This window comes from Lepus europaeus, chromosome 19 (assembly GCF_033115175.1).
Source record: "Lepus europaeus isolate LE1 chromosome 19, mLepTim1.pri, whole genome shotgun sequence".
In the NCBI taxonomy this organism is placed as follows: Eukaryota; Metazoa; Chordata; class Mammalia; order Lagomorpha; family Leporidae; genus Lepus; species Lepus europaeus.
In genome coordinates, this window is record NC_084845.1 from 643531 (window position 1) to 669878 (window position 26348).

Sequence of the window (26348 nt, forward strand, 5' to 3'; positions counted from 1 at the left end):
GTGAAAATAGAAGAAAAGTTTACTTCTGTTGTTTCCCAGTTAAGTATACTAATACAAGAGCTGCCATTGTCTGATCAATCTTTTTGACAAAATAACTAAAGGGTTAGCTGAAGCAATCTGATTAAGAATTAAGTCTGTGGGTCTACCTTTGAGCCCAATGACAGCATGATATTTGACAGAGACAACTGTGCAAAATGTGAATCCTCACTTAATGTAGAAGGAAGAGTTCATACACTTAATGGCTGTTCATTTCATAGGAAACTGAACTTAATTTGCTTAACTTTAGCTATTATTTTTCACCCACAATAAAATCTCTGTTTTGCCTATTACAATATATAAAGCTCCAGGATGCCCACAGGTGTGTAACAGCAGCATCCCCTCCTGTGTCCAGGCTGTACCACATCACCTCATGCTGTTCTCAGAAAAGTGGTTGTGAGAGTTGAAAAGCCTGCTCAGACAGGTAGATCTTTAATTATACCATGTAAACCTAGTGCTGTGTGTTGGACTGTGAAGGAGGTTTAGGTAAATGTACATGATGCCTGAGTTAGACTCAACAGACCAGAACAAACCACGATGGAATTATTCTGCTGTTTCTCATTCCTGCTGAAGCTATCTTACAAAAATAGACTATTCTATGCCCAACAGAGTGGCATTCTATTTCAAGATGGGAAGCTGGGGACCAGCACTGCAACACAAGGAGTAAAGACACCTCCTGCAGTGCCAGCATCCCATATGGGCACCAGTTCGGGTCTCAGCTCCTCCACTTCTGATCCAGCTCTCTGCTGTGGCCTGGGAAAACAGATGGCCCAGGTCCTTGGGCCCCTGCTCCTACATTGGATTGGCTCAGCTCTGGCCATAGCAGCCATCTGGGGAGTGAACCAGCAGAAGGAAGACCTCTCTCTTTCTGCCTCCACCTCTCTCTAACTCCATCTGTCAAGTAAATAAACAAATCTTTTTTTAAAAGCAATTAGATTTTTTAAATGAATTGGTTGAAATCTTAAACTTACAAATTTGTTAAAACTTAGTTTTAATATTTTAAATAAATGATATACTGATATGATTCTGGGTAATTATTGCTTTCTCAACACCATCTATAATTCTTTACTTTTCTTCCTGATATACTTTTTTATCAATAAAAATATCAATTGGAAATGGCATAGAAAATTAATTAAAAAAATATTATGTAGGATCTCTGTCTTTAATGTGCTGTACACTGTTATTTAATGCTATAACTAGTACTCCAACAGTATTTTTTTCACTTTGTGTTGCTATATGGGGGCAAACTGTTGAAATCTTTACCTAATATATACTAAACTGATCTTCTGTATATAAAGAGAATTGAAAATGAATCTTGATGTGAATGGAAGGGGAGAGGGAGCGGGAAAGGGGAGGGTTGCGGGTGTGAGGGAAGTTATGGGAGTGGGGAAACCATTGTAACCCATAAGCTGTACTTTGAAAATTTATATTCATTAAATAAAAGTTTAATAAATGAAAAAAAAAAATCAATTAGTTTTGCTTGAAAATGCACCGCTAGTGCAAACATATAATCATACATTTTCTGTTTATTCAAAGATGCCCTATTTATTTTCTGCCTTCAATTAATTTTCATATTTTTAGGTATATAGCAGTCCTTATCTTGTTTCCTGCCCATGATCATAACTTCTAAGTCATAATTTTTCTTTATCAACACAAAATCTTTGACAACTCAATAAGAGTAAAATATAGAGCTAACATTAAGAGAATTTTCTGTTTCATTAATATGTTATTGTAATGCTCCTTAAGAAGTGACATTTAATTCTATTTTTATGCGCTAAAAACGTCCATGTATGTTAGGAAAACGAGCATGCAAGCATGTGGAAGCACTGTCTTGTGTTCGGCTTTTGGACTGCCCAGTACGTCCTCTGTCTTGTCCCTGACAGAACTGATTTGCATACTTCAGGCAGCCCGCATTTGGGGAACAGTTACGTATTGTTTTGCTTCCAGCTCCCGTTAGATGTCCACCAGGGTCGGCTTCTGGGAGTCCGAATACAGGTTTAAATAGGGACGTGCACAGAAGTCAGGCTCGGTTAAGGCCCCCCCCAGAAATCCGACTGAGACCCTTTTTAAAAACCAACAGGCCGGCGCCTTGGCTCACTAGGCTAATCCTCCACCTGCGGCGCCGGCATCCCGGGTTCTAGTCCCGGTCGGGGCGCCGGATACTCCCTTGGTTGCTCCTCTTCCAGGCCAGCTCTCTGCTATGGCCCAAGTGCTTGGGCCCTGCACCCCATGGGAGACCAGGAGAGGCACCTGGCTCCTGGCTTCGGATCAGCGCTGTGCTCCGGCCGCCAACGCCCGCCTGGTCTGAGCGCCTGCCACCCCTCCCGGAGCTCGCTGGGGCCTGCCCGGCCCAGCTACGTTGGGCGAAGACTGGCAGTCTCTGCATCCAATGAAAACCAGAGGTTCCGTGCGGACGTAGGCGCTGGGGCGGGCCTTCCGGCGTCTTCGTGGCGTCACTGGGCTCCCCCGCCCCGGCCCCGCGAGGTCCGTGCTCTCAGGGGTTTACGCCTGGACCCCGCATCGGGAAGGAAGTGACGGACCGAGAGGGCGCGAGAGGTGAGTCAGAGCGCGGGACCCCGCCGCCTGACGGGCCCGTCTGGGGACAGCCGAGCGCATTCTGCCCCGGTCGCCCACGGCTGCAGCCCCGCTCGGCCCGGAGAGTCCGATGGCGGCCGCCGCGCTGTGGCAACTGGCTGAGGTAAATCTGTGTTCTCGGGGCCGCCGCGGCGCTCCTGGTGGGGGTCCCTGTTCCTGACAGCCGGCGTGAAGGGGGTGGGAGAGCTGACAGGTGGAGGGGCGGCCACGGAGCGCCTGTGTGGTCACACCCTCGGTGGTCTCTTCCCACAGCTTCCCATGGCTGCCGAAGTGCTTTCGGAACCTCCACGGGTAAGTGAAGGTCGCCCCATCTCCCCCTGCTCCTGACCTTCCGTTTTCTCTGGATTTGTGGTGTCTGGGACTCGAATTCCCAAGCTCAGAGTTCGGGGTCCAGGACAGGAGTTACGTAGGCAGCTTTCGATTTGGGGGCCACCAGTGGACAGCCGTGGGTACTTAGCACAGGTACTTAGAGGAGGCTGCGTTCAGGGAACTGTAGGTCTCCTTTCTCTTCAGTGGGAATGAACTCGTGTGGTGGGCTTGAAACACCTGTGAAGTTAGGCGTCTGTGGTGGAGGCAGCTGGCCTTCGGGGTCAGAGAGACGTCATCTCACCCAGGTGTTGACAGGTTTCAGCAGCTTGCAGTAGAAAATAGGAGCCCAGTGACTGTTGGGAACATGAGGCAGGCACCAGTGAGTTAGGGAGCTTGGAAGGAGAATAAACGTGGGGGTGGATATGTGGGGACAGGAATTATGGGTCTTCCCTAGTGAAACTGTTCTTGATTCCTGCAGTCCCTGTCGTGCCAGGGCAGTGTGACCTTTGAAGATGTGGCTGTGCACTTCTCCTGGGAGGAGTGGGATCTCCTGGATGAGGCTCAGAGACGCCTGTACCTGGATGTGATGCTGGAGAACTTCGCACTTACATCCGCCCTGGGTAAGACCCTCATAACCTACTCTGTGCTCTGGGCTCAGCTCTGCTGCTTCTCCTTTTCCTCAAAAGTAGCTCTGTCCTTTTGGTTGTGGTCCTGTTTGGCCCATGCATACTGCTTCCTTCCCAGTTCCCTGGATAGGTGCATTTTGCTTACATCCTTCCCCTTAGTACCCCAATACCTGTTCCCCAAAAGCCTCATGGGTAAGATCAGGATCAGTCATCTTTCAGTAAGTCTAATAGATCACACCTAGCTTGCCTTGCCCCTGTGTGCTGACTGTGTAGGTCCAAGGCACCCAAGTTTTGCTCCCTTCCTATATCTGCCGTTTGTTCATTCCTGAAAGGTAGTCATTGACATTGTCACTACTTACACAAACTGTTCTTGCAAGAACCTCCTCCAAGTTTTTCTTCATTTCTTTTAAATTGTGGTTAAATATTCATAACATAAAATTTACCATTTTAGCAATTTTTATGTAAATTGGTCAGTGGCATTTAGCATATTTACCTTGTTATGCAAACATCACACCATCCTTCCATAGAATTTTTTCATCTTGCAAAACTAAAACTTTGTACCCATTAAACAATCATTGCTCTCATCCCTTGGTAGCCATCATTCTGCTTTCTCTCTGTCTCTGATTTTAACTACTCTAAGTACCTCATGTGAGTGCAATTAATTGTATGGGATTTGTTCTTTTCTATCTGGTTTATTTCACTTAGCATAATTTTTTTTTTGGGGGGGGTAAGATTTTATTTATTTATTTGAGAGGCAGAGCTATAGACAGAGAGAGGGAGAGGCAGAGAGAAAGGTCTTCCATCCGATGGTTCACTCCCTAAATGGCTACAACGGCCAGATCTATGCCAAGCTGTGCCAGGAGCTTCTTCCCAACTCCCACATGAGTGCAGGGGCCCAAGCACTAGGGCCATCTTCCACTGCTTTCCCAGACTGTCAGCAGAGAGCTGGATCACAAGAAGAGCAGCTGGGACTCGAACCTGTGCCCATATGGGATGCCAGTGCCACAGGCAGAGCTCAGCCCACTATGCCACAAAGCCAGCCCCATACTTTGCATAATTTCTTCAAGGTTCATCCATGTTATAGCATGTGTTAGAATTTCGTTCCTTTTTATGGTGGATTAATACTCCATTGTATGTATTTACCACATTTTGTTTATCTACTCATCCATCAGTGGGCACATGAGGTATTTTTACTTTTTTGCTTTTGTGGATAAATAAATCTACTATAAATGCAGAAGTACAAATATCTTTGCATGTCCTTGCTTTCAGTTCTTTTGAGTATACCAGAAGTGGAATTGCTAGATCATATGGTAATTCTATTCATTTATTTGCTTTTCAATTTTTTATTTGAAAAGCCAGTAGAGAGCGAGCTTCCATCCACTGATTAACTTCCCAAATGCCCACAATAGCCAGGACTGGGCCAGGCAAAAGCCAGGAGCAGGGAACACCATCCATGTTTCTTACCTGGGTGGCAGGAACTCACATACTTGAGCTGTCATCTGCTGCCTCCTAGGGTACTTATTAGCAGGAACCTGGATCAGAAGTGGAGTAGCCGGGACTCACACAGGAACCCTGATATGGGATGAAGGCATCCCAAGCAGTGACTTAACTGCTGACAAATGCCCCTATTTTTAATTTTTCAAGGAATTACTGTACTGTTTTTCATGATAGCTGCACCACTGTATGTTGCTATTAGCAGTATGCAAATTAGTTCCTCCATAACTTTACCAACACTTGTTATTTTCTAATGCTAACTGTCCAGATGAGCCGGCGCTGCGGCTCAGTAGGCTAATCCTCCGCCTTGCGGCGCCGGCACAACAGGTTCTAGTCCCGGTCGGGGCACCGATCCTGTCCCGGTTGCCCCTCTTCCAGGCCAGCTCTCTGCTGTGGCCAAGGAGTGCAGTGGAGGATGGCCCAAGTCCTTGGGCCCTGCACCCCATGGGAGACCAGGAGAAGCACCTGGCTCCTGCCATCGGAACAGCGCGGTGCGCCGGCCACAGCGTGCCTACCGCGGCGGCCATTGGAGGGTGAACCAATGGCAAAAAGGAAGATCTTTCTCTCTGTCTCCCTCTACTGTCCACTCTGCCTGTCAAAAAAAAAAAAAAATAAAATAAAAAATAAATAAATTAGATGGTTTCACTTTTTAAAAAATATGCCAGGTGAAGAACAGTATGTTTATTCTGTATGTCAAAAAGAAATAAAAGGAAAAAAAAAACTGTCCAGATGAATGTGAGATGATCTCACTGTGGTTGTGATTTCCATGCTGATTAGTTCTGTTGAGCATTTTTTTTTTTACTATGCTAATTAGCCATTTTTATACCTCTTTTGGGGAAATGTTTATTCAAGTCCTTTGACTTTTTTTTTCTTTTTAAGATTTTATTTATTTTATTTGAGAGTTAGAATTACAGACAGAGAGGGAGAGACAGAGAGAAACATCTTCCTTCTGATGGATCACTTCCCAAATGGCTGCAACAGCCAGAGCTGCGCCAATCTGAAGCCAGGAGCCAGGAACTTCTTCCTGGTCTCCCACGTGGGCACAGGGGCCCAAGGACTCGGGCCATCCTCTGCTGCTTTCCCAGGCCATAGCAGAGAGGTGGATTGAAAGAGGAGCAGCCGGGACTAGAACCGGCGCCCATATAGGATGCCAGCACCACAGGCAGAGGATTAACCCACTGTGCCACGGCGCCGGCCCTGTCCTTTGACTTTTTAAAGTAGGTTTTTTTAAAATTATTGGATTTTATATGAGAAAGGTGATTTATTCTAATAATTTGATATATTCAGCCACATTCATGTATGTGATATGTTCTGGATCAGATATGTAATTTCCGAATGTTTTCTCCCATTCTGTGGGTTGCCCTTTTTACTGTGTTGTCATGTCCAAGAAATCACAAGAAATTTCTTTTTTTTAAATTTTTTATTTATTTATTTATTTTTTTGACAGGCAGAGTGGATAGTGAGAGAGAGAGACAGAGAGAAAGGTCTTCCTTTTTGCTATTGGTCACCCTCCAATGGCCGCTGTGGCCGGTGCACCATGCCGATCCGAAGCCAGGAGCCAGGTGCTTCTCCTGGTCTCCCATGCGGGTGCAGGGCCCAAGGACTTGGGCCATCCTCCAGTGCACTCCCGGGCCATAGCAGAGAGCTGGCCTGGAAGAGGGGCAACCGAGATAGAATCCGGCGCCCCAACCGGGACTAGAACCTGTTGTGCCGGCGCCAAAAGGCGGAGGATTAGCCTGTTAAGCCACGGCGCCAGCCAAGAAATTTCATTATGTTTTCTTCTTGGAATTTTTTTAATAAAGATTTATTTATTAAGGCTGAATAACAGAGAAGGAGAGGGAGAGACAGACAGAGGTCTTCCATGTTCACTCCCCCAAAATGACCGCAATGGCCAAGGCTGGGCCAAATAAAGCCAGGAGCCATCGGCTGGCGTCGCGGCTTAATAGGCTAATCCTCTGCCTGTGGCGCTGGCACCCCGGGTTCTAGTCCCAGTTGGGGCACTGGATTCTGTCCCGGGGTCTCCTCTTCCAGTCCAGCTCTCTGCTGTGGCCTGGGAGTGCAGTGGAGGATGGCCCAGGTCCTTGGGCCCTGCACCCGCATGGGAGACCAGGAGGAAGCACCTGGCTCCTGACTTTGGATCGGTGCAGCGCACCAGCTGCAACATGCCAGCCATAGCGGCCACTTGGGGGGTGAACCAATGGAAAAAAGAAGAACTTTCTGTCTCTCTCACTAACTCTGCCTGTCAAAAAAAAAAAAACAAAACAAAACAAAAAAAAAAACAGGAACCTGAAGCTGCTTCTGGGTTTCCCACGTGGGGGCAGAGGCCCAAGCACTTGGGTCATCTACCACTGCTTTCCCAGGCACAGTAGCAGGGAGCTGGGTTGGAAGTGGAGTAGTTGGGACACAAACCTGCATTCATATGGGCAGCCAGCACTGCAAGTAGGGCTTACTCACTATGCCACAACACAGGCCCCTTTTCTGGGAGTTTGATAGTTTTGACCATTAAATTTAGATAGCTGATCCAGCCTGCATTAAGTTTTGTATATGGCATAAGCTAAGGGTGTAACTTCATTCAAAGCATGTGGATATCCAGTGTTCTTAACATCATGTGTTGAAAAGTCTCTCCTTTCCCTTAATGAATTGGCTTGGCCCCGTGTTGAAAATCACTTGACCAGATGTTTGAGAGTTTAATGCTGGGCTTTCTGTTCTATTCCATTGATCTACATATCCATCTTTATATTAGTACCACTCTGTTTTAATTACCATAGACTTGCTGTTAAGTTTGGAAAGTACGAATTCTTCAACTTTGATCTTATGCAAAATTGTTATAACTGTCCAGGGTCCCTTTATGAATTTTAGGATGGATGTTCAGTTTCTGCAAAAGAAAATCATTGGGATTTTTGATAGCTGTTGCATTCAATCTGTAGATCACTTGGGTGGCACACACATCTTAATAATATGAGTCCTCCAATCCATGATCATATGATATATTTTCATTCATTATTAATCTTTAGTTCCTTTTAGCAGTATTTAGTCATTTTTAGTAAACAAGTCTTTTACTGCTTTGGTAAATACCTTGAAATTCTATTCTTTTGATACTGTTATAAACAGAATTTTTTTCATAGTTTCCTTTTCATAGTGCTTATTATTAATGTATAGAAATTCAACTTATTTTTGCATGTCTTATTTCTACCCATTTCCTGAATTTGTTTATTATAAGAGTTTTTTTTTTTAAAGATTTATTTATTTATTTGAAAGTCTGAGTTACACAGGGAGAGGAAAGGCAGAGAGAGAGAGAGGTCTTTCATCTGATGGTTTACTCCTCAGTTGGCCGCAACGGCCAGAGCTGTGCCCATCCAAAACCAGGAGCCAGGAACTTCTTCCAGGTCTCCCACGCGGGTGCAAGGGCCCAAGGACTTGGGCCATCTTCTACTTCTTTCCCAGGCCAAAGCAGAGAGCTGGTTGGGAAGAGGAGCAGCTGGGACTAGAACCGGCACCCATATGGGATGCTGGCACTTCAGGCCAGGGCGTTAACCCACTGCGCTACAGCGCCAGCCTCTAACATATGAAAAAAGCAGTTTTATTTTGGTGGAATCTTTAGGGTTTTCTATTTATAACAGCTAAACAAACAATTTTACTTATTTCTCCATTCAGATCCCATTTTATTTCTTTTTCTTATCTAATTGCTGTGATTAGAACTTCCTTTTTTTTTTTTTTGACAGGCAGAGTGGATAGTGAGCGAGAGAGACAGAGAGAAGGGTCTTCCTTTTTGCCGTTGGTTCACCCTCCAATGGCTGCTGTGGCCGGCGCATCGTGCTGCCAGGTGCTTCTCCTGGTCTCCCACGCGGGTGCAGGGCCCAAGCACTTGGGCCATCCTCCACTGCCTTCCCGGGCCATAGCAGAGAGCTGGCCTGGAAGAGGGGCAACCGGGACTAGAACCCGGTGTGCTGGCGCTGCAAGGCGGAGGATTAGCCTGTTAAGCCATGGCGCTGGCCTATGATTAGAACTTCCACTACCATGTTGAATAAAATGGTAAAAGCAAATGTCCTTTTCTTGTTCCTGATCTTGCACAAAAAGCATTCAGTTTCTCACCTTTGAGTATAATTTTAGCCTTGGATTTTTTTTGTATAAGGCTTTTGTTTTTAAAGGTAATTTCTAAGAAATAACAAGTAATTTCTCTCTATTCCCAGTTTAAGTGTTTTACTCATGAAAAGGTGTTGAATTTTGGCTAATGTTTTTTGTGCACCATTGAAATTATCATATGCTTTTTGCTATATGTTGGCTTATTTTTATATGTTAAACCATCCTTGCATTACAAGAATAAATTCTAGTTGCTCATGGTGTGTAATCCTTTTGATATACTGCAGAATTTTGTTTGTTAATATTTAGTTGATTATTTTTGCATCAGTAACCATCAAGAATATTGGTCTCTAGTTTTCTTATAGTGTCTTTGGAATGCTGAACTTGTAGAAAATATTTGGAAGTGTTCACTTAAAAATTTGGGGAAAGAATTTGAAAAGGATATATGTTCTTTGTTAAATGGTTGGTAGAATACATCATTGAAGTCATCAGGTCTAGGACTTTTTTGTTGCTGATTTTTTTATTGCAAATTTTGTCACCTTACAAGTTAGTATCTATTCAGGCTTTTTATTTCTTTGTGATTTGGTATTGCTGGGTTTTGTGTACCTAGGAATTTGTCCATTCATACTGGTTACTCAGTTTGTTGGCCTACAGTTATTTTAGTCTTACTACCCTTGTTATTTCTCTAGAATGCTCCCACTCTCATTTTTTATTTTAGTAATTTGGTCTTTTATCTTGTTCTTAGTCAAACTAGATAAAGGCCTGTACATTTTAATAACTCTTTCAAGGTTATTAAACATTTTTCATCTTGGCTTTAATCTTTTTTTTTCTGCTAAATTTGTCTTTAACTTGTTCTTTTTGTAGTCCCTTAAGTTGTAAAGGTAGACTGTTGAGTCTGGATTTTTCTTTTTTTTTTTTTTTAGTATCTTTAATTTGTTCTTTTTAAGTAGGTAAAGATAGTCTGTTGAATCAAGATCTTCTTTTTTAATGTTTATAGAATAAATTTTCCCTTTTCTGCTTTTGCTGTATTCTGATAGTTTTGGTTTGTGTGTTTTCATTTTCATTCTTCTCTGTGATTTCTAATTCACTCCATTGTGTGTTTTAGACTGCATTATTTAATTTTTAAAGTTACAAATCTTCCAATTTTCCTTGTTATTAATTACCAGCTTTGTCCTGTTGTTGTCAGAGAAGATACATTATATGAAGTCTCTCTTTTTAAATATAATAAGGCTTGAGACCAGTGTTAGAACATAGCGGGTTAAGCCACTGCCTGTGACACCAGCGTTCCATATGGATACTGGTTCATGTCCTGGCTGCTCCACTTCCCATCCAGCTCCCTGTTAGTGTGCCTGGGAAGCTAACAGAAGTTGACCTGAGTACGTGGGACCCTGTGACCCACATGAAGACCCATCTGGGCTTCAGCTTGATCAGCCCAGGCCATTGCAGCCATTTGGGAGTGAGCCAACAGATAGAAGATCTCTCTCTCTCTCCTTTTCTCCCTGTAACTCTGCCTTTCAAATAAATATTTTTTTAAAAATAAAAGTATAGTGAGGCATCATTTATGGCATAATATATGATCTATCTAGGAGACGGTCTCAGGTGCACTGAAAGAAATATATTGTTGTTGTATAGAATGTTCTCTATATATTTGTTATAACTAGTTTATTGTGTCTTCTAGGTCCTCTGTTTTGTTGTCTTCTCTCTGGTGGTTCTATCCCTTACTAAAAATGGAGTATTGATATCTTCAATTATTGAGGAACTCTGTTTCTCTCTTCAGTTCTGTCAGTTTTTGCTCCATGTGTTTAGTGCATAAATGTTTATAATGGTTATATCTTCTTGCTTTGTTGAGCCTTTTATTGATATAGGATGTCTGTATCTTTGACCTTTTCTGGTTTAAAGTTTCTAATGTAGCAATTCCTACCCTTTTATGGTTACTATTTCCATGGACTATTGTGTTTTTCAACTTATTTGTGTGTTTTGATTAAAATGAATCTCTTAAAGACAGCATATAGTTAGATCATGGTTTTATTGCCCATTTTGCCAGTCTTTGTCTTTTGGTTGGGGAATTTAATCCATTTAAGAGCAATAACTGATGAGGAGGGACTGATTTCTTATATCACTAGTTCTTTTGTGTTCAGCTGGTATTTTTAGTGAAACTTGCATTTCTTGTTATTTCCTTTCTGTATTTTCTGTATATTTTTAGTAGTTACCATGGGATTACATTGAACATCCTAAAGTTACAGTACTCTAACTTGAATATATACCAAGTTTAACTTGCTTAATTTTCCTTTGCTCTGTTGTGTGCTGAGGTGTTCTGGGCTAGTGTTATCTGCTCATGTGTCTCATCTTTCCCGTAGGATTTACATTACTCTGTTCCCATAGTTGCTCATCTGGGCTAGGAGAAGAGTCTCTTTCAGAGATTGTTATTGACCTTAGTCTAATCAAGGTGGAGTCTGAGAGGGCCTGAGCTAGGGAAATAGGGAGGACATGGCATCAAGACTATGGTTCAGATTATACTAGGAACCTGTCTAGCTTAACCTATGTTTTGGTGCCATTGCCAGTGACAGTGACACCTCATTTCTACCTTCTCATCTCTGTTGTTGACATTTACCAACTTGGTCGTTTCTACTACTTAGCGTTTTTATTTTTGCTTCCAGTCTAGAGCTAATTCCCACCTGCCTGGCTCTTTATCTCACCTGTTCCTCACTGTTCCCTTTGTGTGTTTTCTAATTTCTTGTGTTCTGAAGGGCACATATGTCCTTTAATCATCCCTGAACACCATTTACTATTCCAGTCAGATTTTCCATGCCCTGGATATATACTTTGTAGCATCAGGTCACCAGCAGAGCAGATATGCTGCTAAGTCATTGACAGGAATGAATTACATAACATGCCTCATTCCTTGTGTCAAACCTTATTCTAGTGTTTTGTTCCTGACAAGGCTTACTCTATGCTGTGACCCCAGGGGCCCAGTAATGCATGGTGGTTGTTTCCTCCACCTGACGCCAACTTGCTTTTCCTGAAAATAATCCCCTGGACTGGTTCTTTGCTATGTGAGATATAAATCCATGATTGTTTCATCTCCTCTCATTAAGGGAAACATGTCATTCACCGTTACTTCTTTATTTTCAGGTTGTTGCCTTGGAGTGGAGCATGAAGAGGCACTTTCTGAACAGAGCATTTCTTTAGGAGTATCACAGGTCAGGAATCCCAAAGAAGGTTCATCTTACCAAAATGTCTATCCCTGTGATATATGTGGCCTGGTCCTGAGAGACATTTTGCACTCAGCTGAACACCAGGGAACACATCATGAGCAGAAACCATACACACATGGGGAACAGTTCTTCACTGCAAACCTTCAACCGCACAAGGAGCAAAACACTAGGAAGGTATCCTTCAGAAACTTTGTAGACAGAGCCTCATTCATAAATAGTGGTACAGTCCATGTGTTAGGGAAGCCTTTTACCTGCAAGGAGGTTAGGGAGGGCCTTCTGGCCAGCATGGGATTTCTACAACAGGCCACTGACACAGGGGAGAGACCAGGTAACAGTAACAAGTGTAGGGCTTCCTTTCGCAGTGGAAAAGGTTATCACAACTGGGGAGGATGCAAGAAAGCCCTTAGCCACATAGACACACTTGTTCAGGACCAGAAAGTCCTCACTAGAGAAGGGATTTTTGAGTGTGGCAAGTGTGGGAAAGCCTGCACACGAAGATGTAATCTCATTCAGCACCAGAAAGTCCACAGTGAAGATAGGCCTTACGAATGCAATGAGTGTGGAAAATTCTTTACCTACTACTCCAGCTTCATTATACATCAAAGAGTTCACACTGGAGAAAGGCCTTTCAAGTGCAATGAATGTGGGAAATCCTTCAGCCAGATCTACAGCCTCAATAGCCACAGGAAAGTTCACACTGGAGAAAGGCCTTATGAGTGTGGTGAATGTGGGAAATCCTTTAGTCAAAGATCCAACCTCATTCAACATCAGAGAGTTCACACTGGAGAAAGGCCTTATGAGTGTAGTGAATGTGGAAAATCTTTCAGCCAGAACTTCAGCCTCATTTACCACCAGAGAGTTCACACTGGAGAAAGGCCCCACGAGTGCGGTGAATGTGGGAAATCTTTTAGCAGAAGTTCTAGCCTCATTCACCACCGGAGACTTCACACTGGAGAAAGGCCATATGAATGTAGTAAATGTGGGAAATCTTTTAAGCAAAGCTCCAGCTTCAGTTCACATCGGAAAGTTCACACAGGGGAAAGACCTTATGTATGTGAGGAATGTGGAAAATCCTTTAGCCATAGTTCCAACCTTAAGAACCACCACAGAGTTCACACTGGAGAAAGGCCTATTGAGTGCAGTGAATGTGGAAAAACATTTAGCTGCAAATCTAACCTCATTAAACACTTAAGGGTTCACACTGGTGAAAGACCCTATGAGTGCAGTGAATGTGGGAAATCCTTTAGTCAAAGTTCTAGCCTTATTCAACACCGGAGAATTCACACAGGGAGAAAGCCTTATCAGTGCAGTGAATGTGGGAAATCTTTTGGCAGCAAATCTGTCCTCATTCAACACAAGAGAGTTCACACTGCAGAAAAGCCTTAGCTGTACAGGGAATATGCAGTTTCTTTTTAGTTTCATTATACTGGAGAAGAACACTTGTGAGTGAGCCATGTACTTGAATTAAAGCCCCAATAACTGAAGATACACACTGAGAAGATTCTCTTTAAGTTCCAGGTATGTGGAATCTTTAAGGAGTTATATTACACTTTCTAACCTGCCCAGGGTCCTTGCCATTTTACGGTTCTGAGACAGAAACCATTTCACTTCTGCCACCTGCCAGACCCACACAATACACATTAGTCACCACCCAACAGGTTCAAGGATGCCGACCTCTGGGTTTACACATTTGCTGGAGGAAATCATGAGTGGTGTGAGACTTCAGGGGCTCCTCATTCCCTTGTCTGTCAAAAGTAAGGGCACGGACTTGACCCAGTTTTGTAACAGATCCTGGTAAGAGTTTTTGGCTGTTTGTGAAGGACTGACTTTTTCAGAAACTTGTAGTCTTGACGCTTGTCATAGATTTTTTTTTTCCCCCAGTCTCCAAGTTACCAACATGGAAACCGCCTTACTCACATTAGTTTTTTATCATAAAGTCTTTATTGTTTAAGCTCTGTTTAATCTTGGAGGCTCCATTTACTATGTGAGGTCACTTTAAAACGACTGGGCCATGCAGCATTATGGACTACCACAGGGTGGGAGGTGGGATGGGAGGGAATCACAATTTGTGTATCTGAGACAACCATATGCCACAGGATATAGCTCCTTTCAGTTTTGTCTTGATTTGAACTGGTCTCCACAACTCCTAAGAAAAACTACAGGGTTGTATGGTCTTAATTTCTAGATCGACACACCAGAATTTTTGTGGGCTCGGGGGACACCTGAAAACCTCCAGTGCGTCTGGGAACAGTCTGAATTGTTTTGTTTACAGGGATAGTAATCTCTAGCACTGTTGAAGGCATTTTCTACTTCAGGTCCTGCAAAGGAGCTGAGTGTCCTAATAAACATAATTCAGTAGGCTAGCATCACTAAGATTATGGAGACCAGAAGGAACCATAATTGGCTCAGAAACACTGGATTAATGGGAAGTAGAGAAACCAACAGCAAACTAGCTGGAATGTACTCCTTATAAATGTTTTAGTGATTTTCTGGATCTGTGTGTACATTCTCAGGACCTTCAGGAACGTGTATCTTTTGTAGCTAAGATCACTGTTGGGGGAAAAAAAAAAAGAGCTAAGTTTTATGTGTAACAGCAGCCGTAGCTGCAGAAGGCAAGAACAGGTGTAGAGAGAAGGGCAGTCCCTTAGTCCAGGTGGCTTTGTGACCTAGACATCATTTTATGTGGAAACAAACAATATTTGCTGCGACTAAGACAAGGTTGACACGCCAACGTCATCAGGAAACATGAATATAGGGTTACCAAACCTGGTAATAAACCATCAAATTAAAATGAACATACCAGTCACCACTAACTTATCTCATGCTCTGCTAACCACCCACCTTTGGCCCTCCCAGCAACCAATGATTTACTTTCACTTACAATAGGGTAGTGTATGTAGTCTAGATTTTAATATGATTTGATTCCCAGAATGTTTATTTTTTATTTTCTGGTATCATTCATGATACATAATTATCCTGAAATTTTTCAATGATGTTTCTATGAGCTTATTTATTGCTGAGTATTATTTTCTATGGATACACCATTTCTTAATTCATTCATCTGTTTATGGGCATTTAGCTTATTTCTGGGTTTTGATTGTTTCAAATAAAGCTGCTACAAATGTGTGCAATTCTTTATATGTATATTATTTTACTTGTGTTAACTCAAAGTACAATGCCAGAGACAGGAGATATGTTAATATTAACTTATTAAGAAGCTGTGCAAGGGGCTGGCACAATGGTGTAGGGGATAAAGCCACTGCCTGTAGCACGAGCATCCAGTATTGGCATCAGTTTGTCTCCTGGCTGCTCCACTTCCAGTCCAGCTCTCTGCTAATGCACCTGGGAAAGTATCAGAAGAAGGTCCAAGTGCTTGGGCCCCTGCTACACATGTGGGTGACCCAGATGAAGCTCCAGGCTCCTGGCTTCAGCTTGGCCCAGCCCAGTCCAGCCCTGGCCATTTGGGGAGTGAACAAGCACATGGAAAATACCTCTCTCTGTCTCTCCCCCTCATTCTGTAACTGCCTTTCAGATAAATAAATCTAGAAAAAGAGAGAGGAAGAGAAAGAAAGGAGAGAGAGTTCCAAAAGAGCCAGCCAGAGATTGAGGTCAGGCCCCTGCTTTTCCAGACTTAACTGTGGTCTCAGCTTGGGGTTGGGCTTGGTGACTGGATCTGGCCCCGGCCCCTGGTCCCACACGTGTTCACACAATAATCTGCCTCATTGCTGTTCTGGGCTATGCCCATAGCCATGTTTATGTGACTTGTTGTAGGGTGTGTGGGAGTGGGGGCAGCTGAGGAGCTGGGCCAGGGTAGGCTCGGGAAGCAGATTTTTTCCCTTGCCTTTGGCCCAGTGGAAACTAAGCACTGTGCTAACCTGGAGAGACTTAAGGCATAAGGATGAAGAGCCTGTACCCAATAGCAATAAAATTGATTCCAGGATTGGCAGAAAAACAAAAAACTGCAAGTGAGCCAAAGTGGTTATTTGCTGCTTACCCACCAGAATTCCAGTTCTTCCATACTCTTGCAAATACTTGTATGGTCTATCTCATAAACATTAACCCCCCCCCTCCTTTTTTTTTTTTTTTTAAAGATTTTATTTATTTATTTGAAAGAGTTATACAGAGAATTAGAGGCAGAGTGCTAGTTCACTCCCCAGTTGGCCACAACAACTGGAGCTGTGCCGATCCGAAGCCAGGAATCTCCTCCGGATCTTTCCACATGGGTGCAGGGGCCCAAGGACTTGGGCCATCTTCCACTGCTTTCCCAGGCCATAGCAGACAGCTGCATCAGAAGTGGAACAACCAGTACTTGAACCGGCACCCATGTGGGATGCTGGCACTGCAGGCGGTGGCTTTACCCACTATGCTGCAGATCCAGCCACAAACTTTACTGTTGCAGTGGATTTGTTTCTAGGAGGAAGAAAGTGGTGGGGCAAGAGGTGCGGAGTCACCACACAGACCCCGGGAGTTGGGTGAAAGTAGGCCAGAGGTGAGGAGCCGTCAGACTCATTTATTTCAGTTGGTACAGCAGCTTATATAGCCAAGGCAGCCAATCCGCTCAAGGGGCAGTCTATACCCTAACCAATCACAGCCTGTTGCCAGGCAGTTTCTGTTGCCAGCAGCCATCTTGGCATGGCCTTCTCATTCCACCACACTTTACCCTTTTATAAATAAACCAGCTAGTGTTTTTAATTATATTTCCCAAAGATGTTGAACAGTTTTTCATGTGTTGCTTTGCCACCTGTATATCTTTGGTAAAATGTTTGTATCTTGCCAATTTTTATCTTGTTAGTCAATTTGCAATACTACCATTCAACACCTGGAACAAACTAAGAAGGAAAGGCTTGTTTTGGCTCACAATTTTGGAGGTTTATAGCCCAAGATCAGGCTTGGCCTTTGGTGAGGTTGGGAGATGGCAAAGATGGTACGTGTGGATAAAGGATCACATGGTAAGCCAGAAAACAGAAAGTCAATTTTACAGACCCATTCTGTAAAATTTAACCAATCCTTTCATGAAGACCACCTTCTGATGGCATGTCATGAATGACCTTAGACCTCCCATTATAGGTCTACCTCCTAAATACCATAATTGGATTCTTTCCACACTCTTTGGTCCATTAACAATGACATTCATGTTTAATGTCATGCACAAATTTGAAAGCCAAATCTTGTTCCAACCATAAAATAAATTAGCTCATTATTGAGTTATAAATTAGCTCATTTTTGTTCTCCAGTGTTTTTTTTCATGCTATACAGTGTATGAGCACACATACCACAGACTTTTAAATTTAATCTGTATTACATTATTTCTAAATGTAGACATTGAGTAGTGCAGTAAATCAAATCATGGTGTAGTATTTGCCAATCTCCCTAGTATATATCCTCCCACATGGCCACTTTCAAATTGTCAACATCGGGGCCGGCACCGTGATTCACTTGGCTAGTCCTCTGCCTCTGGTGCTGGCATCCCATGTGAGCGCCGGGTTCTTTTCCTGGTTGCTCCTCTTCCAGTCCAGCTCTCTGCTATGGCCCGGGAGGGCAGTGGAGGATGGCCCAGGTGCTTGGGCACCTGCACCCGCATGGGAGACCAGGAGGAAGCACCTGGCTCCTGGCTTCAGATCGGCGCAGCACCAGCCGTGGTGGCCATTTGGGGGGTGAACCTACGGAAGGAAGACTTTTCTCTCTGTCTCTCTCTCTCACTGTCTAATTCTACCTAACATGGCATCTGTACTCTCCATAATGGTCTACTAGCTGCCAGGAACCTCTGTAATAGATCACATGTAGCAAAATGATTAGGAAGTAACTATTTTAAAAAGGTTAATACAGGTATAATTGACAACACAAACTGCATGTGCTTCTATTGAAAATAAAAATTTTGGCTGGCACCACGGCTCACTAGGCTAATCCTCCACCTGTGGCACCGGCACCCAGGGGTTCTAGTCCTGGTTGGGGCGCTGGATTCTGTCCTGGTTGCTCCTCTTCCAGTCCAGCTCTCTGCTGTGGCCCAGGAAGGCAGTGGAGAAGGGCCCAATTGCTCTGGCCCTGCACCCGCATGGGAGACCAAGAGGAAGCACCTGGCTCCTGGCTTAAGACAGGAAGTAAGACCTTCCTCTCTGTCTCTCTCACTAACTCTGTGTGTCAAAAATAATAATAATAATAACAGTAAAAATAAATAAGTAAAATTTTTGATCTTTTGATACATGCTGATACCCTTGAATTACACCCAAAAACTTCACAAAAAAAATGAAAAGATACCCTTCAATACTGGCAATCATTCAGTTTAATTATTGAGATATGTCTGTTAAAAGAACAAAAGGGAGGCATTTGAAAACCACAGTTCTTGCATGTAGGTCAGAAATTTTAAAGATGCTTTTCTCACAGAGATCAGAAAGAGTGCCAATAAACAACTGAGATGAAATTTGACAACCTTTCATTTTGGAATCAAAATCTATTTCATTATGAATTGTTTGGAAGTTTGAGTCTTTGTTCTTACTGATAGAAAAGCCATACATAATCCAATATAATTCACAGCTTCAGGTTCTATAAAGTGAAAGAATTTTAATCAATCTGAAAAGTATTCAGAGAAGTCTATTTATATAGTGTTATAGTAGACATTCTCAATATTACCCACATTTAGCAGAGCCATTTTTAGCCCCAACTTCTAAAGTTTCCTAATACACACACACACACACACTAGAAAGTATTAGGGCTAGAACTTATTGATAAGAGCTCTCAATCATTTCAGTTGCACATGTTGGATATTTGGTTCATAGACAAAGGGAGGGAGACAGATTAAGAGAGGAGACAAGAACAGAACTTTGAGAACAGAGGAAATAGTATAATTTCATGAGAAAGAGAATGTTGAGGCCATTTTAGAATATGATTACCTGTTTGCGGGATGACTGACCTTGGAATCTTCAACCAGCACAAATATTCCTTTTAGCTAAAGCCCACAGCCCATTCCCTCATATGTATCTGTTATATGATATAATTATACATGTAAATTTTATACATGTTATTTACATATAATTGAATTTCTATAAATGAGAGAATTGAGCCCTTCACTTGTAGAAAATGGTAGAAGGGGGCTGGCGCTCTGGATCAGCTGGTTAACACCCTGGCCTGAAGCGCCAGCATCCCATATTGGTGCCAGTTCGAGACACGGCTGCTTCACTTCCGATCCAGCTATCTGCTATGGCCTGGGAAAGCAGTGGAAGATGGTCCTAGACCTTGGGCCCCTGATCCTGTGTGGGAGACTCGGAAGAAGCTCCTGGCTCCTGGCTTCAGATCGGCAGTGCTCAGGTCATTGTGGCCAATTGGTGAGTGAACCTTCAGATGGAAGATCTCTCTCTGCCTCTCCTCTCTATGTGTAACTCTTTCAAATAAATTTAAAAAAAGAAAATGGTAGAAAAATGTTATGAACCTTATAATGACAGAAATGTAGACATTAGGCCAGCGCCAAGGCTCAATATGCCAATCCTCTGCCTATGGCGCCAGCAACTGGGTTCTAGTCCCAGTCGGGGCGCTGGATTCTGTCCCCGTTGCCCCTCTTCCAGGCCAGCCCTCTGTTGTGGCCCAGGATTGCAGTGGAGGATGGCTCAAGTGCTTGGGCCTTGCACCCGCATGGGAGACCAGGAGAAGCACCTGGCTCCTGCCTTCAGATCAGCGCAGTGCGCCGGCCGCAGCAGCCATTGGAGGGTGAACCAACGGTAAAGGAAGACCTTTCTCTCTCTTTCTTTCTCACTATCCACTCTGCCTGTCACACACACACACACACACACACACAAAGTAGATATTATTACAGAGCCCATTTAGCACAATCTGCTTTTGAATCCGCGTATGTTTAAAATGAATGTGCTTTATGAAGCCCCCTACTCCAAATTTGTGACTTGGAAGGAACACTCTACAACTGGTGAAGATCCTTCCAGGCAGATTTCCATTCATTTGTCTATGTTCTAAGTGATCTCTTTTCCCTCTGTTAAGCTACTTCTGAGTTAATTCGTCTCCACATTCCCTCCTGAAACATGCTTGTTAGTGACCTGAATCAGACATGATCACTACTAGTGGCATCAGTACTTCCAACCCAGGAACTCTTGTTTACACATTTGACGTGTATACTATTCAGCTATGAGTTTTCTCCTCCCAAACTTTAATGCCATTTGCCCTCTTTATTATATAAGTGTTTCACTGTAATAAAAACTGAAATTTCATACAAATGAAAATATTTTTTTAATGAAGCTCAAGTGAACTGCACTAAAGACAAAAATCTTTTTGACCAGTTCATTCTTGTAAATGGTTTCAGTGGAGTCAAAACTGGTTTCATTCTTAATGGAGCTCATTAGCTTATAGGCAAGTAGTCAAGAAACAATTTTTATCCTTAAAGTCAACTATTACTCATTTTGAATTTTAATTCTGAATGAAAGAACTCACATGCTTACAAAATTATTCCCATACTGTAGCCATGTATATTCAAAAACTGTAATAACTTTAGGTCTCTTTCCTATTTTTCCACTAATCATCACTGTAAACAATAATAACAACTTGGGTTTATTCATTAAAATGAAAATAAATCCAATTACAGTTACATGGTACAGACTATACATATACAAGACTACCAAGTCAGAAATACATTTCTAAACTAGATATGAATTCATTCACCAAATACGTGTCCTAAGTGATAGAAACATGGTAATAAATAAAACACATCTTGTGGACCATTAATCTGATTTAATGGATCAACATATAAACATCTATGTGATATCTTTTACACTGGTTTTACTGTCAAATATCATTGATTTTGTTCACTGTAACACTACAGTATCTGGCTATGCAGAACAGCCCCACATCTCTTAGAATCTGGTGTGTGACTGGCCTTCTGGTCTTGGCAGGAGGCAATTTTAGGATGTTGTGGGGAAGGGAGGTGAGGGGGACAAGGCAGGGTGTGGCTGCCTCAGGGCACTGCGTGACTCCCCTACCAAGCAGCATGGACTGAAAGGACTCCCTGGAGCTGCATGCAGCAGTGAGCACGGCAGTCCAGGCAGCACAGAAGATTTGGGTGCATCCACAAGCAATGAAACACACAGATGGGTTCAAGAAACTACAGTGAGAATTCAATGTCTAGTCGACAAAATACGGCCAGAATGGAAAGGACCACCTGAAGAAGAATGATGGATGTAAGGTCGTCACAAAACACACCAAACACCGCAGTAAGGGGAAGGGTTTATTGGGAAAAACCCAGCAGGCTGGAGGGAAGGGGCATAAGAGAGAGACAGAGACAGAGACAGAGATGGAGAGGAAGAAAGAAGAGAAGACAAGAGGAGCTGAGACAGAGAGAAGCCAAGAGAGCCACGTGTTCAGGAACAGGTCCTTTTAAAACTTTGCCAGAGGACGGGCAGGGAAGCAGGAGCAGTGAATCCCATTAGGATGGGGGTGGAGCTTGACACCAGTGGTTGGGCCATGTGGCCACCTGGCTTCTAGCAATGGGGAGGGGGAGGGCTAGAGCCTAGGATGATGTCAGGGTGTAGATCGCGCCATAGATAAGACTGCGCCATTTTCCTAACAATGGAGGCTTTCTAAAGCTGCAGAGCCCTGTGTTAGTAATTGTGGAAGCATCCGGGCTTGTGTGAACTCTTCAGACTTTTTGGTTATTGCATAAACTCTTGCAAAAGAGTTTACAGTATTGTGGGGTTTATGGGATTCCCAAGCTATCTTTTAAATACATATAATTTGCTAATGTGAACCTAATTTAAAGTGGGAAAGGTGTTCTCTTGCAAGCCAGCTAACCACCAGAGGGAAGTTGGGGTGCTTAGGGGGGAGGCCCCTACCCAAGGACGAGGCTAATTGTGCTTCTATTGGGTTTCTAAGCTTGCATCTGCCAAAAGACATACGCATCACTTCCAGGCCTAACAGTAGTCAGGGAGGTTAGTACTATCTGTGCCCTTCTAGCAATTAACAGAGATTATTGCTGGCCTGAGGAAGCACCTGCCTCTTCTCAGGCAGTCACCCATTCCCCTTGGGAGAGGGCTGCTCACTCCCCGGTACCACCTCCTTCTCCCCTCCTCCAGCTTTCTTCCTTAAAGTCTTGCTTTGCATCTCTGTCTGTAAGCTATACATCTTTTTTTTTTTTTTTAAGATTGATTGATTGATTTGAAAGGTAGAGCTACAGAGAGGCAGAGGCAGAGAGAGCAAGGTCTTCTGTCAGTTCACTCCCCAGATGGCTGCAACGGCCCAAGGACTTGGGCCATCTTCTACTGCTTTCCCAGGCCATAGCTGAGAGCTGGATCAGAAGTGGAGCCACTGGGACTGAAACCAGCACCCATATGGGATGCCAGGACTGCAGACAGCGGCTGCTACCAGCTACACCACAGTGCTGGCCCCTCTACATCTTCTTAGTTACACACAAATACACTACTCTTTGTACTCTACTAGATGATCAGTGTATGACCTTTAACAACATACCTGCTACTTTCACCAAGAAACGACCAACACATTATTTTTAAAATTTACTTAAATTTTTTAGAGATTTATTTATTTACTTGAAAGTCAGATTTACACAGAGAGAGAAGGAGAGTCAGAGAGAGAGAGAGAGAGAGAGAGAGATCTTCCATCCGCTGGTTCACTTACCAGTTAACTGCAACTGCTCGAGCTTCGTGATCTGAAGCCAGGAGCCAGGAACTAGAAACTTCCCACACGGGTACAGGGGCTCAAGGACTTGGGCCATGTTCTACTGCTTTCCCAGGCCATAGCAGAGAGCTGGATCTGAAGTGAAGCAGTGGGGACTGGAACTGGTACCCATATGGGATGCCGGAACTGTAGGTGGTGACTTTATCCACTACACCACAGTGCCAGCCCCAAAAGAATAGATTTTTAACATAAACATTAAAAAAGATAAGTTGGTGAGGTGATGGATATGCTAATTAGCTTGATTGGATCCTTCTACAATGTATACATAGATCAGAATGGCACATTGTACCCCTTAAGCATACACTATTATTGAGATGTTAGACACCAGTGGGCCTGCGCAGGAGTACCATTCAGGATGAAAGCTTCCTGGCTTTAATAAGCAGTCACCACCTTGATGGCCCAAGGGAGCTTGGTCAGGAACTGATGCCAGTGCTTCAAGTTGGCCATTAAGCTGATGGGCCTAGAGAAGGCAGGAGGGACCAGAGTAGTGGCCAGGGAGACTCATTGTACCCAGTTACTTGGACAAGCAAGTGCCTTACACCAGCGTGCAAGAGACAGACTGGGTCCTGATGGAGAAGCGCTGCTGGGATGTTGTCTTAGGTCCCCTGAAACAGATTCCCATGAACCTCTTCACCATGTATATTGCAGGCAATGCTATCTCCATCATCCCCCACAATGAGGGCGTGTATGATGGACTGGCAACCCATTCAGGCAAAGATGGCTATTTCAGCCACTTTAAAGATATTATAAAGTTGGCCAGCGCCGCAGCTCACTTGGCTAATCCTCTGCCTGCGGCGACGGTACTCCAGGTTCTAGTCTCTGTTGGAGCGCCAGATTCTGTCCCGGTTGCTCCTCTTCCAGTCCAGCTCTCTGCTGTGGCCCGGGAGTGCAGTGGAGGATGGCCCAAGTGCTTGGGCCCTGCACCCACTTGGGAGACCAGGAGGAAGCACCTGGCTCCTGGCTTCATATCGGTGCAGTGCCGGCCGTAGCGGTCATTGGGGGGTGAACCAAAGGAAGGAAGACCTTTCTCTCTGTCTCTCTTTGTATTAAAAAAAAAGACGCTATAAAGTTGAAGCTAGTAATTTCCTCAGGGTTTGGTCTATTTTATTGGGAACCTGATAGGTTTGGCATTGGCTGTTTACAAGTGCTAGTCTATGGGATTGCTGCCAACACATGCATCACATGGGTTAGCCTACATGAAGCACCCTGAGAGAATGGATTGGGTGGAAGAGGATTACTTCTTTTCATGAGTTTCTCACATTAGTGGAAATCACAGGGGTCAACACATCGGAGTGCAGTGGCTAAGCCTCACCCTGGGAAACCACCATGATGATCATGGTACTCCCTGTCAGGTACGTATGGAGGACAACTTCTGTGACAGTGAGCACCTGCCCTATGGATTTGCTTCTCACTAACATCCTTCTTTAGACTCCACTGGCTCTTAAGCACCCCCTCAAGGTAATCACTGATCTGGAAAGAACCAAAAGCTCTTTCCCCCTGGAGAGACAGATTCCAGAAAGACAATATGTATATTACTGCTGTCATAAGGAAATTATACCACAACCCCTGACTGAAAATAATGTAGAAAACTTTATTTATGTTTCTAATACAGAGCAAAACAACAAATACAAACAAACTCTATGTAAACAAAACAACAGTTGCTGCTAAATCAATAACCATATAGCATTTCCATTCAATAAATTATAGTTGAGAACAATGCTTAAAAACAAGTATACAGAATTATTATTTGTCAATTAAATGAAGTAATTTTTAAAGTAAAAAATGGTTAAAAGATAAAATTAGACCAAAAAAAAGTAGTTAGAAACAAAAAAACAAAACAGTTACCAGGAATTCATGTAAGTCCTCAAATGAAAGATTTGCCTGGGGCCTTAGGCTTAGGTCTCTCCAATGTGATATTTGAAAATGTCCTGAACTTCTCTACTGACAAATCTAAGAATTAAATGAGTCTTTGTTTAATTATGTGTACAAGGCTCATTTTTCCTCCATTGCAACACTCGTGTAGTGATATGAGGACATGACTGCCCTTCTTGAGATGGTGACACACACATTCCTGATATACGCAGTCCTCTGATGAACAGACACTGGAACAAATATTTGAACACCCAGGAGAGAACAGACTCACAGCACTGCAAGCAGATTAGGAAGCACTTCTCCCCGCCCTGCAGCCAGAACACAACCGAGAGACTCTGGTGTCACTGATGATGAGCACAAAGGGGCTGAACGCTGGGAAACACGATGCCACAAGCACGGAGGTGTTCACCACCCACTGGCCTTGATTTGTAACCAGTGTCATCCACAGTGTCAGCGTGATATATATTGAATAAAAGGTGACGAAGAAACTCACCAGGATTAGAATGGTGTTAGTGGCTCTGACCTCATGGGAAGGCCTGGAAGAGAGTCGGTGCCTGTGAATATGTTGGACTCTCTGTTTATGTCTGCACAGGATAAAGATGGTTGAGCTGCTGGCCCAGATCATGAAGCCCAAACTTATGAGGTCAGGAGAAAAATACAGGATTGTATAAAATGAATCTAAAAGATCTCCACTTAAATGCCAAGAACAGTACCCATAATTATTTTCTATACTGGTATTTTTGATATTCAATGGACCACTCACTATTATAGGAAGACATGAATTTATCAAGAGATGTGGAATCCAGCAGAAGAAACAGCAGAAGCCAAGGAACTTTAGGGATCTTATCTTAAGCTCCATCCATCTCCAAATACTGGGGTCAAGTTTAATGGCCTGGAAACCATTGAAAAGGCAGATGGTACTGAAGGACACTCCTGTTGCCACTCTGTAAAAATAGAAGATAATTTTACATCCAATATCATCCAGGAAATAATTCCATCCAAAAGCCACCAAGGTCTGGGGGATACCTTTAGAGATAAGAACAATGGAATTGGCCAAGACCAGTTGATTGAGAATTAAATCTGTGGGCCTCAAGTGATGTCGAGTTAGCAGAGTGAAGTTATAAAGACAAAGGAGGGAGGAATTTCCCACAAGGCCAATCCCTGTCTGAGTGAGGAAGATAATCCCAATATCCAGGCTGGCAGAACACATCACAGCAACCGCTAGAGGGCACAGGTTGCAGCTGAAGTGAGAATGAATGAACAACCAAACAAATGCCAACGTGTCTCACTTTTCTCTACATTCTACTTTAAATGGACAACGCTTCCGTTCATGCATCCCAGGAAACTCAATGAAGACTGAATTCTAAATAGCCTCAGTCTCTACCTACAGTTGAAGGGGTGATGGGCAACTGCCCCACAGTTTCTCTGAAGCTGCAGA

At 43.5% G+C, this 26348-nt stretch overlaps 2 protein-coding genes and 1 pseudogene across 2 annotated transcripts; 2 read left to right on the forward strand and 1 right to left on the reverse strand.

Moving 5' to 3' along the window:
• The first annotated feature begins 2618 nt into the window (after positions 1-2618).
• On the forward strand, positions 2619-15465 carry LOC133747518 (zinc finger protein 211-like). Its single transcript, XM_062175815.1, has 4 exons — positions 2619-2734; positions 2884-2922; positions 3419-3560; positions 12273-15465. The coding sequence occupies exons 1-4, from the start codon at positions 2702-2704 to the stop codon at positions 13739-13741; spliced, it is 1683 nt and encodes a 560-aa protein (XP_062031799.1). The 5' UTR covers positions 2619-2701; the 3' UTR covers positions 13742-15465.
• Positions 15466-23432: 7967 nt separating this feature from the next.
• Positions 23433-24288, forward strand: LOC133748618 (ER membrane protein complex subunit 4-like; annotated as a pseudogene).
• Positions 24289-25196: 908 nt separating this feature from the next.
• On the reverse strand, positions 25197-26120 carry LOC133748619 (vomeronasal type-1 receptor 1-like). The gene has a single exon (XM_062177554.1). The coding sequence runs from the start codon at positions 26118-26120 to the stop codon at positions 25197-25199; it is 924 nt and encodes a 307-aa protein (XP_062033538.1).
• Positions 26121-26348: the final 228 nt, after the last annotated feature.

Coding starts and splice junctions, on each gene's coding strand:
- LOC133747518 (XM_062175815.1), top strand. CDS start 2,702: ATGGCGGCCGCCGCGCTGTGGCAACTGGCTGAG. Junction 2,735..2,883: donor CGCTGTGGCAACTGGCTGAG/GTAAATCTGTGT, acceptor CTCTTCCCACAG/CTTCCCATGGCTGCCGAAGT. Junction 2,923..3,418: donor TGCTTTCGGAACCTCCACGG/GTAAGTGAAGGT, acceptor TGATTCCTGCAG/TCCCTGTCGTGCCAGGGCAG.
- LOC133748619 (XM_062177554.1), bottom strand. CDS start 26,120: ATGTGTTCTGCCAGCCTGGATATTGGGATTATCTTCCTCACTCAGACA.